The sequence below is a fragment of the Pseudoliparis swirei genome, chromosome 4 (assembly GCF_029220125.1).
Source record: "Pseudoliparis swirei isolate HS2019 ecotype Mariana Trench chromosome 4, NWPU_hadal_v1, whole genome shotgun sequence".
Taxonomy (NCBI): Eukaryota; Metazoa; Chordata; class Actinopteri; order Perciformes; family Liparidae; genus Pseudoliparis; species Pseudoliparis swirei.
Genome location: NC_079391.1, coordinates 29,032,948 through 29,056,527, shown reverse-complemented (window position 1 = coordinate 29,056,527; position 23,580 = coordinate 29,032,948). Strand labels below are relative to the sequence as shown.

The window sequence follows — 23,580 nt, the reverse complement described above, 5'->3', positions numbered from 1 at the left end:
CCCTCAGCGACCTCAGAGTACGTGAGCTGCCTTAGTTCCTTCTCGTGTATTTGAATGATTTAGAAGCCAGAAGACATGAAAGCGAAAACATGTTTTTCTTTTAAGACTTAAATCATCGTCATATATTGTGACCCCGGACTGACACTGAAAGCAATGCCATAAATCAGTTCAAGGCATTCGTGAGAACGAGTGAGCTCTTGGATTGGTGTCTATCGTTGCTATTTGGTACAAAAAGTTGAAAATGGTGATGCATGAATAACTGCAGTTATGAGTGTTAATAAGTTGCTAATAAACACATCATCATCATCCGGCTTTTACACAACTCTTTAGCCCAAAATGTTGCTTTAGTCCGGTAATGGCTTACAAGTGATAGTCAATTATTAAATAACCGTTAATAAATGGTGCTTCATTTTAAAAGGCTGAAGGTCAATCTATCACACTCTACACAGATAGTCGGCAAGGACAACAAAAAACACTTTAGGTTGTAATATTTCTATCTGTTTATATCATATAATACTTCTGATGACCAACTGCTAGAAATCAGGCATCCTAACATGTTCTGTGTTGGAGAAACAAAGCTCCAGGAAAGCTTCTCTGGACTCAGCTGGCACTATGAACAAGCCCCCACACACACACATCCCCCCCCTTTTTTTTCTTCTTCATTGAATACTTTCCGTTTAGATTACAGCGTGATCGAGGACAAGCATGTTAACAGAACTTAATTATAACTTAATACAAAAGCAGTTCTGTGGCGAGCGCGCGCACACACACACACACACGCTGCAAGAATGCAGCTGCAACAGAATGATCTATTGATGCTCTCTGTGTAAGAATGTAAGTCGGCCTTCAGGACGAGGGGGGGGGGGGGGGGGGTGTAAGAGAGCGTTGTCGGAGGCCTTTCAGACCAACAAGGAACAAAACCAGGAATCATTCCGGTTACTTCCACGCCTGTGGATTACAACGTGTTGACGTTTCACCCTCTAGGATCATAATCTATAATTTTATGGCGGTTATGTCCGATAGGACCAGACTGACCAGCGATAAGGTCGGCTCCTCCAGGAACTGCTTCAAGCTCAGGCTCTTCCCATTGACCTGAAGAGGGAGAGAGGAAATAACCTAATTAACGATTAGATACGCACACCACATAACACACGGAGCAAATGAATAGTGTGTGTGCCGCGGTATCCAAGTCCTCCAACCTGAAGGTGAGTGCAGATCCTGCGCAGGACGTCGTATACACTGTCTCTTGATAGCAGAGACACAAATACATACTGAGGAAATAACAAAAGGGAAACAGTGATGTTCTGAATCAAACCATACACACAAACATACATTATAATGGACAATTTGAGCTCTTTCAAACAGAGTGATTAGCTCAAGTGTATATTGATACAGATGGGAACAAAAGTCTGCTGAACAACATGAATAAGCTATGAATCCTAAAATAAGGACATGATATTAAACTTTGACGAGCCCTGTGGGGGAAACTGAATAAAGAAATAGATGAAGAAGATTTTCTGTTACACCCAAAACCAAAAATGAGTTGAACATATAAGAATGGTTAACTCATTTCTGGTTTTCAAAAGGATTATTTACAAAACAATGTTTGTGTTATTGAAACGTATGTATATGGAAGATGTATGTAAATAAAAAAATTTAAAAAATAATATATATTATTATTATTTTTCTTTATTTTATATACATTTTCTGATATATTTGATTATAATAATTTAGGATAGGAATATATAAGCATTTTTGCTTCTACCTATACCTTTTCAGTCTTTCTATTTTGTATATTATATAGAATAATATTGTATTTTATTGCAATGATTGACTGAATAAAATACACAACAACATCTCAGTCTGCTCCTGTAAGTATACAACCAGTGCACGAGTGCATGTATGAAGGTGTTTGCAGCCCATACAAAGCACTGGGAAAGAGTCCATGTTTTCCGGATCTAATTTGGGGCAAACAACCCTTCGGGGATTCATAATCTGGGACACAAAAAGGATATTTCTCTCATCGCATTTTTTTCCGCTCCGGTCTATTCTTTCATGAGGAAAAAAAAGAAGAATGACAGGTCAGCGACGGCTTACCCAAATATCCCTCTGACCTGGATAAACCTCGCTGCCGGGTAGAAAGCGCTTCTGAACGCGAGCATTTGAAGCACTGAGTGTTGCTGTGCGTCCTGCTGGATCTCTCCTGCCACGGCCGTGTTGGTGAGCCACGTGAAAAATTACAAACAAGCCTGGACTTTGTTGCTACAGACGCGAGCCGTGAACTTTTTACCTCATAAACACACGAGCCAACCTCGGCCCTCCTTTGCGGTCCTGTACTGTACAGAGCCATGTATGTTCACGCGGTCATGTAACGCATAATCACGCAGACATATTTATAATATATGCTACACGTCCAGCATGGTCAGAGTGAAGGCTGTTGCTTTAATCTGAGCTGCTCAATCAGACTCCCCGTGATTATAGTTGGAATAAACAGTGTGTGTGTAATATTTCACTTCTGAAGGGGTCATTTTCAGCCATATACCCAATTTGATAATAAGTGTTTTGCACAAATGGAAAATGGGAACAGTTATTTTACACTGCTGGCTTGTGCTTGGGCTCACTGTTGCTTTAAATAGAGGAGAAGATGGGAAGCTAGTCACCATTTGAAGGTGAAGACAGACCTGAAGACAACGCGTGAGGCACTTTGCGATAATCTGGTTAGCTAATGGACCCCTAATGGACTTCAGGGCTGATCCCATGTTCACACTTCTGCATTCATCTGGTAAAAAGAAATCTGCCCAGTCACTGTCTTTATTAATAATTAACGATGTGTGTTATGAATAAATGATGGAACAGGTACAGTACACATGTACAGTGGTGTATGTACACTACCGTTCAAAAGTTTGGGGTCACTTAGAAATGTCTTTATTTTTCAAAGAAAAGCATTGTTTTTTCAATAGAGATAACATTAAATTAATCAAAAATACACACTATACATTGTTAATGTGGTAAATGACTATTCTAGGTGGAAACGTCTGGTTTCTAATGAAATATCTCCAGAGGTGTATAGAGGTCCATTTCCATCAACTATCACTCCAGTGTTCTAATGGTACATTGTGTTTGCTCATCGCCTTAGAAGACTAATATCTGATTAGAAAACCCTTGTGCAATTATGTTAGCACAGCTGAAAACAGTTATGCTGGTGATAAAAACTATACAACTGGCCTTCCTTTGAGCTTGAAGTTTGTAGAACAAAATTAATACTTCAAATATTAATCATTATTTCTAACCTTGTCAATGTCTTGACTACATTTTATATTCATTTGATAAATAAAAGTGTGATTTTTCATGGAAGACACGAAATTGTCTGGGTGACCCCAAACTTTTGAACGGTAGTGTATATACGAGCGCATAGTGGAGTAAGTGGATGTCTGCGGAGCACTTTAAAAAAACGTGTGCTATTTCTGAACTTTGTGACGACTGGCATATCTCTCGAGTAGCCGGCTCTCCTGTGTGTGTGTGTGTGTGTGTGTGTGTGTGTGTGTGTGTGTGTGTGTGTGTGTGTGTGTACTTTGGAAACAGCCTGCATGATACGAGAAACATGCGGCATATTCTGTGATCTATTTCAAGATCAACGGGGGAAGCAGAAAACGACTTTACCAACGTTCCCGACGAGCATAGGATTGTAGCGGCTCCAAAATCCTGTCTGACATTACATCAACAACAAAAAAAAGAGAAAAGTTTCAGTTTGATATTTGACAGGAATCCAAAGAACTGTGTGTCCTTTGTGGAGATCTATCCAGGGCCTACTTTGTTTAAAACAGGGTTGCACATAGCGATTCTAATCCAATACACGTTTCTGTCAAATTGAGTGAATATCTATATTACCAGCGGTCTGTGTGCACGTTGAAAGAAAAACACCTGGTGCTTGAACACAGCCCAGCCTCTGTCAATGGGAAACACAAGAACTGGCCGTGGCACTACTCCAGCCAATCAGCAACAGGGGGCATAACGCCATAAATGTAAAAAGAGAAGAGGCCGTGGGAGCAAAGGGACGGTAAATCTGACACATGCCAGCGCTGAACTCAAGTGTTTATCAGCTGTAGCCGCCATGCGGAGTGCAGAGCGGCGAGGAGCGCTCACTTTGAGTGAAGAAAAGTTAAATAAGCTCTTTCATGGGAAATGGAATACTTGCAAAACCTTCCATCAACCTCAGCTATGGGTTTATTCAGTGCTAATGTTCGCATGTGAACACACCAGACTGAGACTCCTTCACTTCCAGCTCATCACTCGACAAAATCAAGACTGTTTGCTGTCCTGGCTCCTCATTGGTGGAACGAACTCCCCACGCATCTTCCTCCGGAAACTACAAACACATCTTTACCACTATATCTGGATTAAAAAAGAGATTATCACTACAATGGCACTTAAATGGCTCTTACTTATGGTATTACTTATTGTATTACTCATGGTATTAGTTATGTTATTAGTTATGGTATTACTCATGGTATTAGTTATGGTATTACTCATGTTATTAGTTATGGTATTAGTTATGGTATTACTCATGGTATTAGTTATGTCATTAGTTATGGTATTACTCATGGTATTAGTTAACTCATGGTATTAGTTATGTCATTACTCATGGTATTACTCATGGTATTAGTTAACTCATGGTATTAGTTATGGTATTACTCATGTAATTTCTTATGGTATTAGTTATGGTATTACCCATGGTATTAGTTATGGTATTAGTTATGGTATTACTCATGGTATTAGTTATGGTATTAGTTATGGTATTAGTTATGGTATTAGTTATGGTATTAGTTATGGTATTACTCATGGTATTAGTTATGGTATTGGTTATGGTATTAGTTAGGGTATTAGTTAGGGTATTAGTTATGGTATTACTCATGTTATTAGTTATGGTATTAGTTATGGTATTACTCATGGTATTAGTTATGGTATTAGTTATGGTATTACTCATGTTATTAGTTATGGTATTAGTTATGGTATTACTCATGGTATTAGTTATGGTATTGGTTATGGTATTAGTTATGGTATTACTCATGGTATTAGTTATGGTATTGGTTATGGTATTAGTTATGGTATTGGTTATTGGTGGCTGTAGCTCAGTGGGGTAAGAGGGCCGTCCTGCAACCGCAAGGTTGTGGGTTCGATCCCGGCTCTCTCCATTAGTTGCAAGTCGAAGTGTCCTTGAGCAAGGCACTGAACCCCCAGCTGCTTCCCGGGCGCTTCACCGCAGCCCACTGCTCCTTAATAACTAAGGATGGGTTAAATGCAGAGAACTAATTTCCCCTTGGGGATTAATAAAAGTGTATATTATTGTTATGGTATTAGTTATGGTATTACTCATGGTATTAGTTATGGTATTAGTAATGGTATTGGTTATGGTATTAGTTATGGTATTACTCATGGTATTAGTTATGGTATTAGTTATGGTATTGGTTATGGTATTAGTTATGGTATTAGTTATGGTATTAGTTATGGTATTGGTTATGGTATTAGTTATGGTATTGGTTATGGTATTAGTTATGGTATTACTCATGGTATTAGTTATGGTATTAGTTATGGTATTAGTTATGGTATTACTCATGTTATTTCTTATGGTATTAGTTATGGTATTAGTTATGGTATTACTTGAAGAAATGTTACTTTCTGGATTATTGTTGTTCTGCGTTTGTACTCTTGGTTGAATTCACTTTGGATAAAAGCGTCAGCTAAATGACATGTAATGTAATGTAATGGCGAAGCTGCATGTTAGCATCCTGACGTTAGCATTTAGTTCAAAACAGCCTAATGTGCCTCGAACATGGCGGGAAACGGGTTTTGGATAAATCACTGGCTTAAATGACTCACTTGTGCTCTCAATAAACATCTTGTGTTTCCTCCGTCTGGTCATGTGTGATCTTAAATGCCCAATCTTGCTTTTACATTTTCCAATTTGCTGACCGAGAAATAATCGTATTTTTTGTTTTTCTCGGTTGTTTTTTTAACTATACTGACAGATCCTTTCAGTCACTGCTAAAATTAGCCTGCTGGCTATCGTTATCGATGAGGCGTCGGGGTGCCTGAACCCGACGTGAAAAGTGCACGATGCCTCTGAAAGCCCCGCTCGGTGACAGCGCTGACGTGTGAATGTTAAGAAGCTCCTCTGAATATTATCGGTGGAAAACAAACCCCGGACTCTCCGGCACTAGCATGCTGGGCCTCCGCTCAGGCTTCTATCTATAGCACGCTGTTGTTTTCTCTCCATCGCACCTTCGCCCGGAACACACACACACACACACACCGCCACGCTGCGCTGAACCAACACAAGTATTTGAATTCACCACGACCGGGGCGGAAATGTTCACCTTCTGGCCGGTGTCTGTGGTGATAGCCAAGCCATTGGGCACGAGGCCCGCGGTTTTGTGCTTCTTCACCAGCCTCACGGAAACAACAGGGATCGCCACCTGAAGACGGGGGAAGGGCGTTGAGAAGGAGACACACAGATTTGAGGGGGTTAAACTTCTTTTTTTTTAAATCAAAATGAGGAGAAAATGATAGGGAAGCGATCTGGGAAAGCAGACACTGAAATACACTTCAGGAAAAGCCCTGGAGAGAAAAATCAGTCGTGGACATGACACGTGTCTCATTTCAGTCAGAATGGGAGGAATGCAGTCTCAATAAGGAGCTTATTGTCACTCAGATGTCAGGAGAGGTTTGGTTTCGAGGAAAAAGGGAACAGTGCACAACATCAGAGAGAAAATTGCATATCTGGTGGAGGTGAAAGGTTCAGTAAGTCTACCCGTCCTGATACATAATGCCACATAGCAGACAGAGAGAGAGAGAGAGAGAGAGAGAGAGAGAGAGAGAGAGAGAACTGAGCCGGTGACACTCAAAGTCAGCCGGTAATCCTGAATGACTTTCAGTCAAGTCATTTGTCAAGTCGTATCTATGCAGCTTGTCAGATGGTGACTGGGAGATACGGGGGTTATGTCTGTCAGTCAGTTGGAGTTTATGAAGCCGTCTGTCGGCCCTTCGTACCTTGATGTCCTTGCCGAACAGGTTGGCATAGAAACACAGCCAGTTTCTGGAAATGTAGAGCCGGCCTTGCAGAAGAATATCTCGGAGAAGAGCACAGGAGTACACTGAGAAGAGAAGAGACAGATTATTGTGTTGTTATGTTGTTACGGGGGGGCTAAAGGACAACACACAGGCGTGTCGAGACATGACATTTTGGAGCCCGACTACTGTCTCGTCGGCATTTTGATTAAAACAATGATTCCACGTTGACGTTAATGGTAAAGCAACTGGATTGTGGAATTCCATGCGCTCCTGCTGTGCTGCTTTTATATGATTTCTCCACACTGGACTTATCACAAACACAAAGACGCACCTTATTAACTTTCAATAGCCAGAATACATGGTGCGAAAGAAAAAACTATCTTAACACGGTCAACGGCTTTAAGCAAGATTCAACAATATATAGAATTGTAACATCATATAATACAGTCCCTTATATAATATCTGGAGATGTATTAGGGGGGTGGGGGGTGGGCGTCGCCAACAGTGGGAGGAGGGTAAATTAACAGTATCTATGTGTGTATGTAATAGGGTATGCAGGTATGTGCATATGTGCATATGTTAATATGTGAACAGGTTTTTGCATTTCTACCCGTATTTATATTTATATTCTTTTATTATTTACATTTTTTATTATTTAATTTTATTCGTAGTACCTTTCACATTCTACACATTGTACGTAAACAAAGGTACTACTAATAAAATACATATTTTCCTTTGCATGTGCATATCTCAAAAACCAATATAAGATTTGATCACAAAAAAATGGTAACGCAGTTCATCCTGTGCTTGAGAAGTCGGTGACGCTGAAAGTGTTTCTGAGATGCAACACAGAGCAGAAACACTGAAGCCAATCAGTGCCGAGAAAAGACGACGGCTACTTAGGGCGGATACAAATAAATAGTGATTTTATAGTTCAACTGTTCCCAGTGTTTGTTCTATTGGGCTTTCGGTCTGCACTGACAAAGGCGGCTCCTGAAGATGCTAGTATTTGGTACAGGATTTTAAAATAATGTCATGCATAAGCTAGCATGTCTTGACCATCCTGGCAAACTCTGCACTTTACTTTACTCAGCACTTTACTTTGTTTTCCCCCTGTATATTTAGTATTAGTATTTAGTTTTTTGTTTTATATTTATTTTCATTGATGCTCTGATGTGCACTGCTGCTGTGATTTTTGAAATTTCCCAACTGTGGGACGAATAAAGGAATATCATATCATATATCATACCACAACTAGTTTGGGTGTAAAAGCTCAAACAAACTGAATTCAGACACCTTTTAAAAACTTGTCAAAGACACGACAGCTTCATTCGCTTTCATGTTACTAAAAACATCATCTTTTATATTCCTTTCCATCATGTCAACTAATGACTCGTTATTGATCATATTTCTGATTAAAAAGTTATAATAGGACTATTTCTATCGATCCAAAGAGGACGTCTAAAAATACAATAACAGCTCAAAACCCAAACATACATATGAATACACGACACCGACAATGGAAAAGCTGCAAGATGGGAAGTTTAGCATTTGTTATGGTTATTGCCCAGTAAATTATCCTAATGATCTCGAGCCAATATCTGGTATTTGATAAACAAGCTAATATTGTTGTTTTTTTGCATTGGCAGCCTGCAAGAAAAGCGAAACAGAGTACGACTACAAGTGAAAATGCATAACAGGCACAATCATGTTCAGCTGAAGCAATGTCCAAGAACATGAACAAAACCGACGCTGCGGCACAAAACAGAGTCCTGAAAAGAAAAGAAAAGAGGGCCGTTACCTTTCATAAGGATCTCATCCTTGGGCACACACTGGAACAGTTTGTGGTACTGCGAGTTGTACTTGCTGACAGTCTGTGCAGAGGGACAGGGCAGAGTCATGAGCAGCTCCTTGGTGGACCGGCCTGCCTGCACAGCACCACCACCACCACCACCACCACCACCACCGCCGCCGGCCACTTTGGCTCCGCTCGCCGCAGACAGCACTCTCTCCCTCAAAGGACGCGAGCTCTGCACCAAGCTCAGCACGTTGGCGCCGTACACGCACACACACGTCCAGGGCCTGGAGCAAGCCGCTGCAAGACACACACTGTGCCCCTATCGCCGGTCAGTACGGGCGGGGGGGGGGGGGGGGCACGAGAATGGCAGACTGTCTACCTCTAATCTACGTGAGCCTATGAACACGCACAAGGCTCTAATGTGTACACCTACACACACACACACACTCACTCACTACGACAGAGTTACAGCAGCAACGCCTCGGTTTCCAGCCACCGAGCTCTTTCTCTGAAACTGAAAGGCTCCCTTTCTCCGTCTCAGATACACCTCCAGTGACTCTCCACTGAAAAGCACCCGGCTGACACCCTCCCTCTCCTCCTGCCTCCTTCCCTCACACGCACACACTCTGCCCTTCATCATTCTGAGCCGAAGAAGGAAACACAGATACGCAAACGCAGGTACTCCTCCCTTCTCTTTCTTACTTCCCTCTATGTGTCAGCTTGTCTGCAGCGTCAGTCAGTGACACCTCAGAGTCCTCACTTCATGGACAAAATCATACATGTTCCTCCCCGTCTGAACACACAAGAGGTCTCATTCATCCCTCGCCCTCCCGCTCCAGATATCTGGCAAATATGTTCCTGCCCTGTCCTGCATCTCGTCTTTTTCCCCCCCCTCGCCTCGTATCGGCTCAGTTTATCTCAGTCGTCACGCGGCTCCTGTTTTTTGTCTTTCTATTAATAGCTCGCGGGAGAGCAGCGCCTGTCCTCAGGAATATGGCACTTACAGTATGTTAACAGAATGACGCTCACAGTATGTTCCCAGAAATGGTGCTTACAGTATGTTACCGTAATGATTCTTACAGTATGTTACCGTAATGATTCTTACAGTATGTTACCGTAATGACGCTCACAGTATATTACAGTCCTGACGCTTACAGTATATTACGGTAATGATGTTTACAGTATGTTACGGTAATGATATTTACAGTATATTACGGTAATGGTGCTTACAGTATGTTACCGAAATGACGCTCACAGTATATTACAGTACTGACACTTACAGTATGTTACGGTAATGATATTTACAGTATATTACGGTAATGGTGCTTACAGTATGTTACCAGAAATGATGCTTACAGTATGTTACCGTAATGATTCTTTCAGTATGTTACCGTAATGACGCTCACAGTATGTTACCGAAATGACGGTCACAGTATATTACAGTACTGACGCTTACAGTATGTTATGGTAATGATATTCACAGTATATTACCGAAATGGTGCTTACAGTATGTTACTGTAATGTAAACTGTGACTGCATATCATATGCCGACTAAATTCATTGGTAGGTGATTGGTGCGTGGGGGTGGCTGTATTATTTCCACTAGATGATTATGTCGTTATACTTGTGTGACTCATATCAAGGCCACGTTTTGTCTGGAGGACACTGGCCAGGACTGCGGCAGGTCTCCGTGACAGTAATTTAGGATTATACAGCCCCACCCAGACTGTCAATAAACATATGATCCTTTCTTTGTTGGCCGTTCAGATTTTAAACGTAGAGTCGAAAAAAGTTCAAGAATAAATGAGTTTGAAAAATCTGACATTAGTTAGAGAGTATCTGGAAATGTGTGGCCATTTCTCACAAGTGTATAATGGCAGCATGTTATTCTCTGTCATCATAAATGATTCAGATAAATGAATGAATAGAATATGCATCAGATTGTAATTAGCACTAACACTGCAGTATGAAACTGAGAGAAAAGCCTTTGAGTCCAGGGATTACAAAGTGCCGCTTTCATTAAACATGTCGGTGAACATGAATACGTCAAGTTGGACTCCAATCACACAGTGAAGACACAAGACTCACCGAGCCGCGGTAACATTTCTTCACATCTTCATAGGAAAGGTCTTCAATCAACTGAAACCTGGAATGCAAGAAAAATACACTTTGAATTAAAATGGCTCCATTCTACATTTCAAGAATAATAACTCTCCTATATGTAAAATATATCACACGTCAACAACCCATCTCTCTAAATCTGCCACTGTGGATACAAATATATACGTTACATATACATCGCACATTAGAAGGCAGATGGATGGCTTCATCTGGCCTGGAGACAGCGTGACAAATGGTTGTTAGCTTGCGTGTGTGTGACAGTATGTGTGCATTTGTGTGTGTATTTGTGTACATTGCGTGAAAATCCCAGCTGGGTCAAAGCTTTCCACGTGACGAGTTAATCATCGGTGTGTGCATAACTGCAGGGAGACGAAGGCTGTCACAAAACCACGTAATCAAAGATAAACATTGAGTTCTTTAAACACAAATAGTGACCACGCCAGGAGATTATCCGTGTTGTTCTTTTTATAGCCAGAATGCATGAACACGAATGCACACACACACACAAACACACACACACAAACACACATCAAGCTCGCCTTAGGAGGAGCAGTCAGAACAGCGTGATACTTATATCTGTTACTAATGCAGACAGAACCACCCAGGAGATAAAATATAATATAATCAGCCCTGTAAGGAAGACGTCGTTAAAAGAATCTGCTGTCCCAGTTACGGCGCTTTGAAGAAGAAGAAGACACGTTTATGCAACAACGCATTCTGAAAGGGCAGATATCTTTGAGGGATTATATTTTCCGACACAGACTTCCCTTTCTTCCCGTATCTCCCCGCGAGTGCGAGGTGATTGACAGCCGGCAGAGCGCGACGTAACGCAGTGCTGATACAAGAAACACTCCAGCTCGAGCAGCCGTACTGATAAAGCAGAAGCTCGGGGGCCCGAACCAAGATGCAGCTTCGTGTTGACCGTGATGGATTATCTCACTTTGATGGAAGCAATTTTTCATCCGGTGCGACGGCGAAAGGCATCAAATGAAGGGAGGAAAGGAAAGAGGGGCTTTTATATGTCCCACCCTCCAGAGTCCCACCGGAACAATCAGTGCGGTTACATGATGGTATAATTCGAATCTTGCTTTAGTCGGACTATGCTATCTTTTGGGGGATCTGCTGTTATCCCAATATACATGGCAGTGAGTAATTCGAATCATTGGCCGAAAGCATGTCATATCCGATACGATAGGTGGCGCTGTTTTCATTACAACTCGTGGTGATACAGCCATTTCCGCTTGACCTCTTCACCACCACCAACAACAACATCAACATTTCGAGAAAGAACCATGAACTTTAGTATGTTCAACTCCTTCAATACATTAAGCATAAATTCTGTCTGCTCTTCGGTCCAGAAATGTGTGGTGGCTCTTGTGTTCTCCATAGCGTTGTTTGCAGCGCCGCCGCTCCCATAACGCGCACGACGCGCTGCGCGTAGGGCACCAAGTCCTGAGGGGGCTCCACAAAATAGGCAACTAATAAAATCCTCATAGTTATAATAATTATAATGCCGATATTATTTCAGTCTAGAAATATTAGGCGCCTTTTAGGCATGTATATCACAAAACAGGCAGAACAAGAGATATATTTAATCGCTCAGCACCCCCGTTAACACTTCTCGGGTCGCATCGCTCTGCCGTGATGCGCGCCGACACATCCGCGCACACAGACCCGATCTCAGGGGGCATCATGAGGAGTTATGCTTAGGGCACCAACATGGTTAGCAGCGGGACTGGTTATTTGTTTGTTTTCTGCCGGCCAGGTTGCCGGCAGTGACAATTTATCGTCTCTTTCGACTTCTGGGTCACGACATGGGAGGGAGGGAGGAGGGCAGCGGGATCTCGAGCATGCGCAAAGACGCAAAGTCCAGTTCCGAATCGAATTCAGAGTTACATGCCGCGAGAGTCGAATTATCAACTGGATCGGACCGAGCTATCCAGGGGTGTTAATCGGACCGAAGTCGGACCGCACATAGTCCGACTAAGGTGTTTACATGAAACGGATAATTCGATTTCAGTCCGACTAAGCCAATAATTCGATTGCATGTAAACGCACTGACTGTGACCAACAAAGGTTACATTTGACAAACACTTTGATTGGTCCTCAGACTCGCAGCCTATCGACTTGTTGTGTTCATCATCACCGGAGGACTGGAGCTATGAAATACGACTTTCACTGAGCTACTGCACTTGAACACAATTCTGAGGTAATATTGGAGTATAATTACCTTTATACATGAAACACAATACTATCACATTACACACTATGCAGTATATATATATACATATATACAGTATATATACTGTATATACATATATATATACATATATAATATACATAAATATATATACACAGACATATACACATATACATATATATATACATATACATATATGGATATATGTATATAGCTGTTCAAGTCAGCTCTACCCTGACATTAAACCCTGCTTATGCACATGCGAGTGGATATGATAATGCTATATAACAATGAAGAAATTATTCATCATTACTGATGTGTCTTGCTTACATTGTGGTGTTGCTCCTTTTATTGTAAAAGTATCAGTCAGCTACTTCTTCCACCATTGCTGCTTGAAATGCTAAGTGGCCTGATTTATGCTGATGTTAATGCAGTGTAAATCTAAAAGAGAAACACATTATAATTTCCATTATTACATCCTCACTTGGGCATCCAGATGAATGTTTCATGACAATCTGTTCCTCTCCACGGCTGCCCTGTGACTCAGCATGCACTCGATAACAGCTCCACATTTGCATTCTCCTGGAGCAGCGAGCGGCCATTGTGTTAAAATGCCCATCACTGACTTTCCTCCGGGTAAGGAGAGAGCGTGACCTCCATCCCAGAACACGCCTCCCTGACTCTGCTCCTCCTCTCACGGTGGAGCACGGCGGAGGTGAGGGAGGTAAACTCTGCACCGTCTGTCACCATGACAATTATGTCAGAGAAATACTGATTGCTATGTCTGAGTGCACAGTCAACCCATTGAGTATATTAGCAAACAATAAAACAACTTCACAACAGCAGAAATTAGATTATTCTCTAGTTAAATCCTTCATTACATACACTACCCTATATATATATATATATATATATATATATAATATAATTTCTGCTCTGGCCATGGGAGGGCCAATTAAAAATAAATAAAAACAATGTAAGGAAGGAATTAAATTTCCTCACATTGGAAGAATTATTTGTATTTTTATAATTATATTATATTAATTGTTTTAATTATTATTAAATACTATTACCAGATAATTTTTTTGTGTCTTTGTGCTATGACACTTTCTAGAATTATATAAATCCAATTGGATTGCTTTATTGAAAGACAACCTAAAATAGCCCATGCTTATGACCCAATGAGAGGTATTCAAGCTGGCAACCGTTTCTATTATAAATAGAGTCGATGGGAGGGAGTGAGACATTTTTTTTTAAGGTGGAAAGATGAGGGTGAGAGCAGCAGTTGGGAGAAATGTTGTGGGCGTAACAACAACACATAAACACCAGCACCGTGTGGAGCGGAGAGACAAGATCATTAATGCGTGGATCGTCCTCCACAACAAAAGGTTTATAATCCCATTTAAAGACTTTATATTTACACGGTTTAGTTTATCAAATAAAAAAATGAAGGCATAATATTACATTCAGCAGTTGGAGTTTGCGCTGTTGTCATGGTGATACATCTGTTGTCGAGTGGAGACTGAGAGACAGGATAGAAAGGTCCGGAAAAAAATATAGAGACTACTTGACTCAATAGGTCTTCAAGTGTTGGGTCTTTATGTCTCTTTATGTCTCTATTCCTACTCTGACATCATATTCTCCTTCATTACGATAATCAGACATGGATGCGGATGCAACATTGTTTTAATATTATTATTTTTTACTTTCATGCCAATAAAGAATTTTTTTATGAAATTGAAGTGAAACCAATGATCCACAACTCAGGCTGGAAAAAGTCCCAAGTAGGGTTAAAGTGTGAGAGCTGAGGGGATGATGCTAAGCTGCCTGCTGCGTGTGCGTGTGAGTGTGCATGTATGTGTGTGTGTGTGTGTGTGTGTGTGTGTAAGAGCAGGATGAAGCCGTTGTTTACTGCAGAGCAGTACAGCTGTGACAGCCCTGCGCTGCTCTCCAGCTGGATCTGCTGGACCTCGACAGACACTCCATGTGATACATCCGTCACTTTACATCACTTCATTATTAACTTCAAAACGACTCGAAGAAAATACGACAAGACTCCCGCTGGTCGGACTCCCTAAACAATCTCTAAATCAATTTAGAAACAGGATATCCATCCTCCTTCTTTCCAACATTTCATTATTTAGTGCAGCTTATCCTAGATGTACAAATTTGTGATCCCCTCCCCCCCCCCCTCGCTGGAAACGGCAGCCCATTATCTTGTGACCATGTTATGAACAATAGTGCATGTGTGCTCCGCAGGCTCTGCACACAGTGGCTCTGCACACCCAGGTGGAGAGAAGAGAGTGATTATTAAAAACAGGCGGCTCTGTGGGGACTAACCGGCTCTCCAGCCCTCGCTCTCCATCCGTCTCTCGCTCCGACACAAGACGCAGGTCTTAATCAATACCACTGCGACATCAAGATGCTCGCTGAGTGTCAGAAGTTAAAACATATATAAAACGCCACGGGCAAATCCCATCTCGTCGATGTGGAGCCGAGCCGCGAACGAGGCGAGGTAGAGCTTTGGGGATTTATTTTGTATCTTTTTTTCACGAAGGGTATAAACAAGGTCGTGCTGCTGGGATACGACATGTGTGAAAAATGATGGACAGCGAAAGATAAAAGCTTCGCCGGAATGCCACTTACGGTTTGTTTCGGACATTATTCAGAGGGTTGGAAATGAATTCCCCCGCTGGAGTAAAAACATTTCAAAAATCTCTAAATCAGAACGGTGTCGGGTTTCCACACACCAGCAGCAACACAACTGTGTATTGTGCAGCTGCTGCAGGCTCAGGATAGTGAGCACGTAGTGAAGCTTTCAGAGTCCAAGCACAGACGAGCTGTAATAAACCAAAAGCTGACCACCATTTCAAAAGCTGTGGTTGGGAAATGAAACTAAACCAGAGTAGGCCTACCAGTTTTTGCATATGTGCGTGTGTGTGTGTGTGTGTGTGTGGCTACGCATGCGCCTGTGCCAGTGTATCTCAGTGCCCTTGGCAGGGAGGGCTGAGCAGTGAAACTAATTACAAGCTCAAAGAATCCTAAATTGAATTCTAAATTAGAAAGCGAACACCTCCCATTGGTGGCCGGTGGAGGAGTGGAGGCACAGTCAATAGACTGAGAGAAGTGAGTCTCACTCTGGGGGGGGGGATAAAAAGAAAGGAAGCGGAGGAACTTTTCAAAACGTCAACGGTATTTTGTTTGCTGCACCGAGCGAGCACCTGTAGCTAAACCTCTGAGGAAATCATGTGCTCGTAATCAGCGGCACACGTAACGAAAGAATAACATGTTTATCTCTGTATCTTATCAAAGCGTTATCGTGTCGAGTGTTTTACAGTCTAATATTACGATGTGGTTTAGCTGAAGGTTCAGTCCAGACTTCCACATGTCTGCTGATTTCCTTATTGAGTGAGACAGACATTGTCAATGAGGAAATTATGGAAAATTGTGGTGCACACTTTTGGTTATGTTGCAAGAGCTGTTCAGAGGAACGTGACGGATACTTTAGGGCTTTTCTTGGAGCTTTAAAAAGCAGAGTTCTGTTTATTGTAATTGTTTAGGACTTAAATCAATGACTTGAATCAATGTAAGATGCTTAAATGCACACATTGACGATTGTAAAGACATTTAAATAATCAATATTAACAAAATATCCTGCAAACATCACACAGGATAATTAATGCTTTATGAATACAAAACATTGTTTCAGGTACAATACTTTTCTGTGTGACCTGTGAGTCTATAAATAGCATTCATTCAGGTTCTTGATATAAGTTTATTCCAAGTTTTATATAAGTTTAAGGCGACTGAGTATTATTATTATAATAAATATTGAATCAATAGATTCTGTGTAATCACACAGTACAGGGAATAAGTATCATCACTTTCTTTAGCTCATTGGTTTGATTTTAAAGTTGCTTGAGACCCAAATAAAGCTAAAAATTAAAGTTTCAAAACTAATATTTATACTGCTTCGTGTGTCCTGGATGTTTTTAATGAGCCATAACCATTTGATAAACCTGTTGATATGCGGTGGTTGTGTATTTGTCAGCCTGTAAATACTTTGCGTAAACCAATATCTACACCCGGAACGACTGCAGGCAGTTCCAGAGGTGAGTCACGCAATGGGAGGGGATAAACCGACACACACACACACACGTGGCTTACTGCACCTGTCAGATCCAGACTGACAGGTGCAGTAAGCCCCGCCCATTCTCTGAATCCACCAGGATGCTTCAGCGCTAAATCTCATCCCAGAACAGATTGCCCGGGATTACACTTCACTGCTGCGGCCTCGAATCCTTCTTATACAACACACAAACACACACACACACACCCACACACACACACCATATGAATACTTTGTTTGCCGTCTCTTTGCGTGTACGTGCACGTTTTCACCATTGTTTGACATCAATTACAGCTGAAATAAAAGCACAACATAATAAGGGCTGTGAAAATAAATCTCCCGTGGCTGTAACCCATGATGACCATGCACAGGATACAGATGGTGTGTGTGTGTGTGTGTGTGTGTGTGCGCGTGCGTGAGCTTTGCCTGAAGTGGCCGTGTGCGTCGTCGTCCTTGCAGTGGTCCAGGTCCTGTGTTGGGAGCAGGCCCGTCTCCTCGCTTTGCTCCTGCTGCTCGGTCATGCTCCTGGCCCTGAACACACAAACACAGCGCTGCATGTCAACAGCAGGCACCTCTCGGCTGGACCGGCATGTACTGTACTGGGCCCACACAAAAAAGACATCACCCCCCCCCCCCCCCACCCCCGAAAACCCAAAAAAACTGGCGTTTGTTTTTGGCGTCCGTGTTTGGCTTCAAAGAGAACAGTTTATAGGGCCACCGAGTGGACCCCGTCTTCTGGAAACCAACGCAGCTGTGATGTCGGATCCAGCGCCGCATTAATAACGTCCACTCGGCAGAATGAAGCCGTGTTCTTGCGCCGGGGTCAGCGGGGTCAGCGTCTCCTCTCAGATGTCTGAGAGCACCTCGGAGGTTGTGCAGATGGCCGCCGCCGCTGACTCAAACATTTTATACAAATGCTCTCCAAGCCTGCTCGGCACCAGATGTCTCCCGATAAAGAAACGATCACGTATTGGATTAATGTGCTGCCACTAACATTAAAAAGGAAGGCAACCAAATCCCAGCTTCCTGTTTGCTTGGATGGATTGTGTGGCTCGGGTCATTTTCATAGCTCGTTTAAGTTGTTTTGCATACTTCAAAAAAGCAAGATGGCGGCTAACATGTGGAAAACGAGGCTTCCAGTCAGCGTGTCCAAGGAGGCCAACGCAGTCTGAGCAACTGAGTGGACGACGTCTAAGAAGCTGTTCACTGTTATTTAATTATAATTATGTCAACTCTTATCCATTGCTGTTACTTGTATCTGACTAGTTCCCTTGTTTGTGAATGTCTTTTTAATAAAAATAAAATCTAAACTGCCATTACCGTGAGCCGACGTTGTTTTAAACGCATGTTTGCTCTATTAATCGAGATTAATCTAATCAAATTAATAATTTCTATGAGCAAACTGTTTTATCTTGTTCATCTATTACTTTTAACTCCCTATATTTAAATTAGTTGTCCAATCTTTAAACTGGAAGCTAATTATTTACACCATTGGTTAGTATTTGCAGCCGACTGCCCATCTGTTCAGACATTGATTAGCCAACTATGTCAACGTTGTATTTTTTTAATTAATAACCAGTACATTCAATTGTCTTTTTACCTTTGCATTGAAAATGCGGAAGGTTATGTTTTGATCGCTGTGTATTTCTTTATTTCTTTATTTGTATGCGTGTTACTCGCATAACTCAAAAAGTATTAAACCGAATCGCATTAAATTTGGTGGGATGATTGGTTATTATCCGGGGGCCATTTGATTAGATTTTGGGATCAATCGGGTCAAAGGTCAAGGTCAAGAAAAGGTCAACATCTTCTTTTTACCATAGCGCGGTCAATTTCTATCCAATTGGCATGCAACTAATGCCAAAATGTTCATAATTCAATGCCCAATCTTGTGATATGCGAAGGTATGCGCTCTACCGAGTGCCCGTTCTAGTTTTAACATTGTATCCATTATTTAGCAAACTGTTACTAATCTGTGTTTCTTGTATTGTGCACTCTCAGCCTAGTTATTGCTCATAAACCAAGACTCAGCCAATCCTATTTCCTCCCTGAACACACATACATGGATGTATGTTTCTTCAATAGAATCCTAATTGTCTCTTCATCTGGATTGGACTCATCTCCCCCTGCAGTAGACGTACCAACGCACCCGTTTGGGGAGATAAAAGCTGGCCGGCATACAACACCGGCAGCCTTTTAACCGATCTACGTTTCTTCCTCTCGCATGCACATCAACAGCCACCTGCCCTGTGCCATGTTTTCCTCTGGGGAAGTCGCTGCCACCTGCCCTGGTATAATTACAGGTGTTGATGGAAAGAGGTTCTTGCCTGCAGTTTCCAGCGTATTATCTCTAATTGGGCAGAAGCCTCACGTCAGCCACTGACCTGTTCAAACAACAAGGGCTTCCTGGAGGTTTTTACATCCGACTGGTCAGCGGGGGGGAGGGGGTCGCAGGAGACGGGCCCTATTGTTGGATACGGGAAAGGTTGGTGGGGTCCTTTTCACCTTAAGCCTGAGGTTATGGGGCTTAGGAGAGGTATCTGATCCCAGATGAGCCTCCGGGCAACACAGAGCCGTCTTGTGCCGTTTTTTTAACGTCATTTAGAAAACAATGTTCAAAGGGGCTGCTTGTGGTTGTACTCCGCTTTCCTCTGCAAGGAGTTGATTTTAATCAGATGTTCAGAATCAGGAGCTGAGGGCATGGAGAGTATGTGAGCAAAGATTTCTCTCAGAAACCAATTCCCACAAAATCATTGAGATGCATTCTTACATATTTTTTTGTAATTCTGTAAACGTGGTCAACAGTTTGTTTTTACTGCAAATGAAAACATCCCTAACAACATAGAAACTGCTGTTATTAACAGCTGGGTTGGATTTACCTCGTCAAATGTTCTCTTTTAAATGAGTCATTTCCTAAATGTAATGAAATTATTTCCTCAGAGTTTAAATCAGAAATGTTTTGTGCAATATAATCGAGGTCTGCCGAGACAGACTTAATAACTTCTCAATGACTAGACGAGCGTTGCGAGTTTAAAAAATATACTGTGTACAAACAAGGTAATATTGAACTATAATTACTTTTATAGATGAAACACAATACTATCACATTACACACTATGCAGTATATATATATATATGTATATACATATATATAAAAATATTATATAAATATATATACAGGACTGTCTCAGAAAATTAGAATATTGTGATAAAGTTCTTTATTTTCTGTAATGCAATTTAAAAAACAAAAATGTCATGCATTCTGGATTCATTACAAATCAACTGAAATATTGCAAGCCTTTTATTCTTTTAATATTGCTGATTATGGCTTACAGCTTAAGAAAACTCTAAAATCCTATCTCATAAAATTTTAATATTTCCTCAGACCAAGTAAAAAAAGATTTATAACAGCTGAGTGTTTGTCAAGGCTCAGGAAACCCTTGCAGGTGTTTCGAGTTAATTAGACAATTCAAGTGATTTGTTTAATACCCTACTAGTATACTTTTTCATGATATTCTAATATTTAGAGATAGGATATTTGAGTTTTCTTAAGCTGTAAGCCATAATCAGCAATAAATCAGAATAAAAGGCTTGCAATATTTCAGTTGATTTGTAATGAATCCAGAATGCATGACACTTTTGTTTTTTTAATTGCATTACAGAAAATAAAGAACTTCATCACAATATTCTAATTTTCTGAGACAGTCCTGTATATATACACACATATATATATATATAAATATACTTTTATATACATATATATTATATAAATATATACATATATATATTTACATATATAAATATATATATATATATAAATGTGCATATATAAATATATATATATATATATAAATATGCATATATAAATATACATATATATATATAACTGCATATCAAATATTTGTAGAGAACTGTTTTGAGCCTAAAGTCCTGCCCACCAGCTCCTGGTACATATATAAACAAGAATAAACAAGCATATAAACAGTTGGACAACTTTATGAGCCTTAACCTGACCGCTGGGCTTTGACACCACACTGTGTCCACTGTGTCTACGGCACAGGAAGCAGACTTTGGATGGCTTTTGGCGACCTCATTCACTAAAGTGTTTGCTTACAGTCTAAAAACCTTATGAAACACATCACGGCTGTGGTCACGCAGCTCTTGACACAAACAGCTTTGGGATAAACACTTTCTGAGAGGGGAAACACTTTTTTTCTTTTTAGCCATGACGATGTTTCAGGCTTCGCTCAGAGTTAGTCTGTTCAGGTTTCCAGGAAGTGGCATTAAACTAATGATGAGAAAGATAGAACAATTACTTGATTGTGCTTCTGGCCCAACGCTACAAATGTGGGCGTGGACATTCGAGTTTAGAGATCCAAATCCCGTCATCAGACCTCGAAACCTTTGGATTATATTCAGTGACAATCATTTTTAAAGGATTCCTTTCTCCAATATCTAAGCAGCAGGGCCCCCAAACATAAAAGCTTGAAATTACACATTAATAACACAAAAATGAAGGTCTTCAAACTAGATTTTACCACAAGTTCACATCATTATAGGTAATGACCCACCGTATCGCCCTCATCAGGTCAGTTGATGTTTAGTTGTGTTTAATGTTTCTAGACAGTAAATCAAATGACCAAAAGTCATATAATAAACCTGGAGTTACCCACTCAGCCCGTTGGTGACACTGCCTCGAGAGATGGCCGATGGTTATGCTGGTTAAACCGTCACTGGGAGGATTAAAGGAGCACTCCTTGCAGTCATGTGGAACACTTAAGAGTCTTCGTGTATCTAAAGTAGGAAGTATGTTAGTTCATCTGTTTTCCAGCAGCAGGACCAGACCATCATCTAAACAGTCCTAATGACCTGGGTTGTTCTTCTTCCTCTTCTTCAAAACATGACTTCACTAAAAGGCCTTCACCTCTCCACCCTTTCTTTGTTTCTGTCTCAGGAGACACACATTTCGTTCTGTCACAAGACGTCCTCCAATCCAATAAAGTGTAATCTTGTTAAGGTTTTTGTTGTTGCTTACGGATCTCTCTCTCTCTCTCTCTCTCCAGTCACTTATGTCTACGTCGCCCTGAGCAATCGAAGTGGTTTTCCCCAAGATTTGTAAAGTACCAAGACGGATAAATTAGATTAAAAACAAACACAAATCAATATTATGCATAACATTGTAACGCCTGTGCCCCTGAAGGCGACAGAGCGTTAGACATCAGGGCCAAACAACCTTACGGAGGACATTAGGAGGGCTAAAGCTATCTAGAGTCTTCTTAAAACACACTTTCATAGCCTCGCATGCATGTGATATTCATGTTTTACCTTCCCAGAACCACTCGTTATAATTCTTTAAATTGTAATTGTCATGTCCTTACTCGGTTTTTTGGATTAAATACCTTTATGATTCTATTGTGGTTGTTTGACCCTTTAAAGTACCTTGTAACTGAAGTAAAAAGCTAAAGCTATGAACAAACTACACCGCAGTCACATGACTTCAGGAAACCAGCTTTAAACCAAGATTAGTGTTGGCCGTGAACGCTATTTTTAGGACACTTAAGATTCAAAACTCACGAGTGGGGTACTTACTGATGTCACCAAAACACACATTTTTTAATTACTCATTGAAATGAGGAAAAAGAAAGGAAACAAATTATGACTCAGGTTTTAAGAGTTCTTGCAAAACACTATTTGTGGCATTTTAAGTATCCTGACATGTTTAGGTTATTTCACTGTAAAGGGTATACTTTACAGCTCATCATATTGTATTATTGATCTGGTGATGTTACTGGTATGCTGTGTGTGTGTATATATATATATATATATATATATATATATATATATATAAATAAAGACTTATATATCAGATCCAAATAAGAGCATTAAAAGGACTTCTGTACTCTTTTTGTCAACTGTGTCTGAGGGAGAGGAACCACAAGTCCTTCCTTCCCGCTGCTGTCAGGCTGCACAACAAACAGCAGCAGATCGCTGGAGATCCGAGTAAACGCAGCACTTTATTTTTCCTCTCTATATTTAGTCTAAAGTATTGTTATTGTGTTTTGTGTTTTATATATATTTTTTTATTAATGCTCATCAGAGCATTAATAGAATGCACTGTGCACCGCTGCTGTGATTTTGAAAATTCCCCACTGTGGGATTTATAAAAGAATACCTAATCTAATCTAATATATTCTAATCTAATCTATTTCTATTATAATCTAATCTATTTCTAATCTATTTCTAACCTATTTCTAATCTAATCTA

At 40.8% G+C, this 23,580-nt stretch overlaps 1 protein-coding gene across 4 annotated transcripts in view; it reads right to left on the bottom strand.

Annotated features, from left to right (window-relative positions):
* Window positions 1-23,580, bottom strand: part of LOC130193175 (GRAM domain-containing protein 2A-like) — a 39,410-nt gene that overhangs the window by 4,216 nt on the left and 11,614 nt on the right. Inside the window, exons 2-10 of one of the 4 annotated variants that reach the window (XM_056413584.1) lie at window positions 21,990-22,110; window positions 17,743-17,847; window positions 10,955-11,012; window positions 8,870-8,942; window positions 7,048-7,151; window positions 6,375-6,473; window positions 3,661-3,706; window positions 1,200-1,271; window positions 1,036-1,092 (exon numbers count right to left, since the gene is read on the bottom strand). In XM_056413584.1, the coding sequence (XP_056269559.1) occupies window positions 1,036-1,092; window positions 1,200-1,271; window positions 3,661-3,706; window positions 6,375-6,473; window positions 7,048-7,151; window positions 8,870-8,942; window positions 10,955-11,012; window positions 17,743-17,847; window positions 21,990-22,110 (735 nt within the window). Of the gene's footprint in view, window positions 1-1,035; window positions 1,093-1,199; window positions 1,272-3,660; window positions 3,707-6,374; window positions 6,474-7,047; window positions 7,152-8,869; window positions 8,943-10,954; window positions 11,013-17,742; window positions 17,848-19,700; window positions 19,862-21,989; window positions 22,111-23,580 lie in introns of those variants that run through there. The other 3 variants (XM_056413586.1, XM_056413585.1, XM_056413587.1) reach the window with 3 other exon arrangements.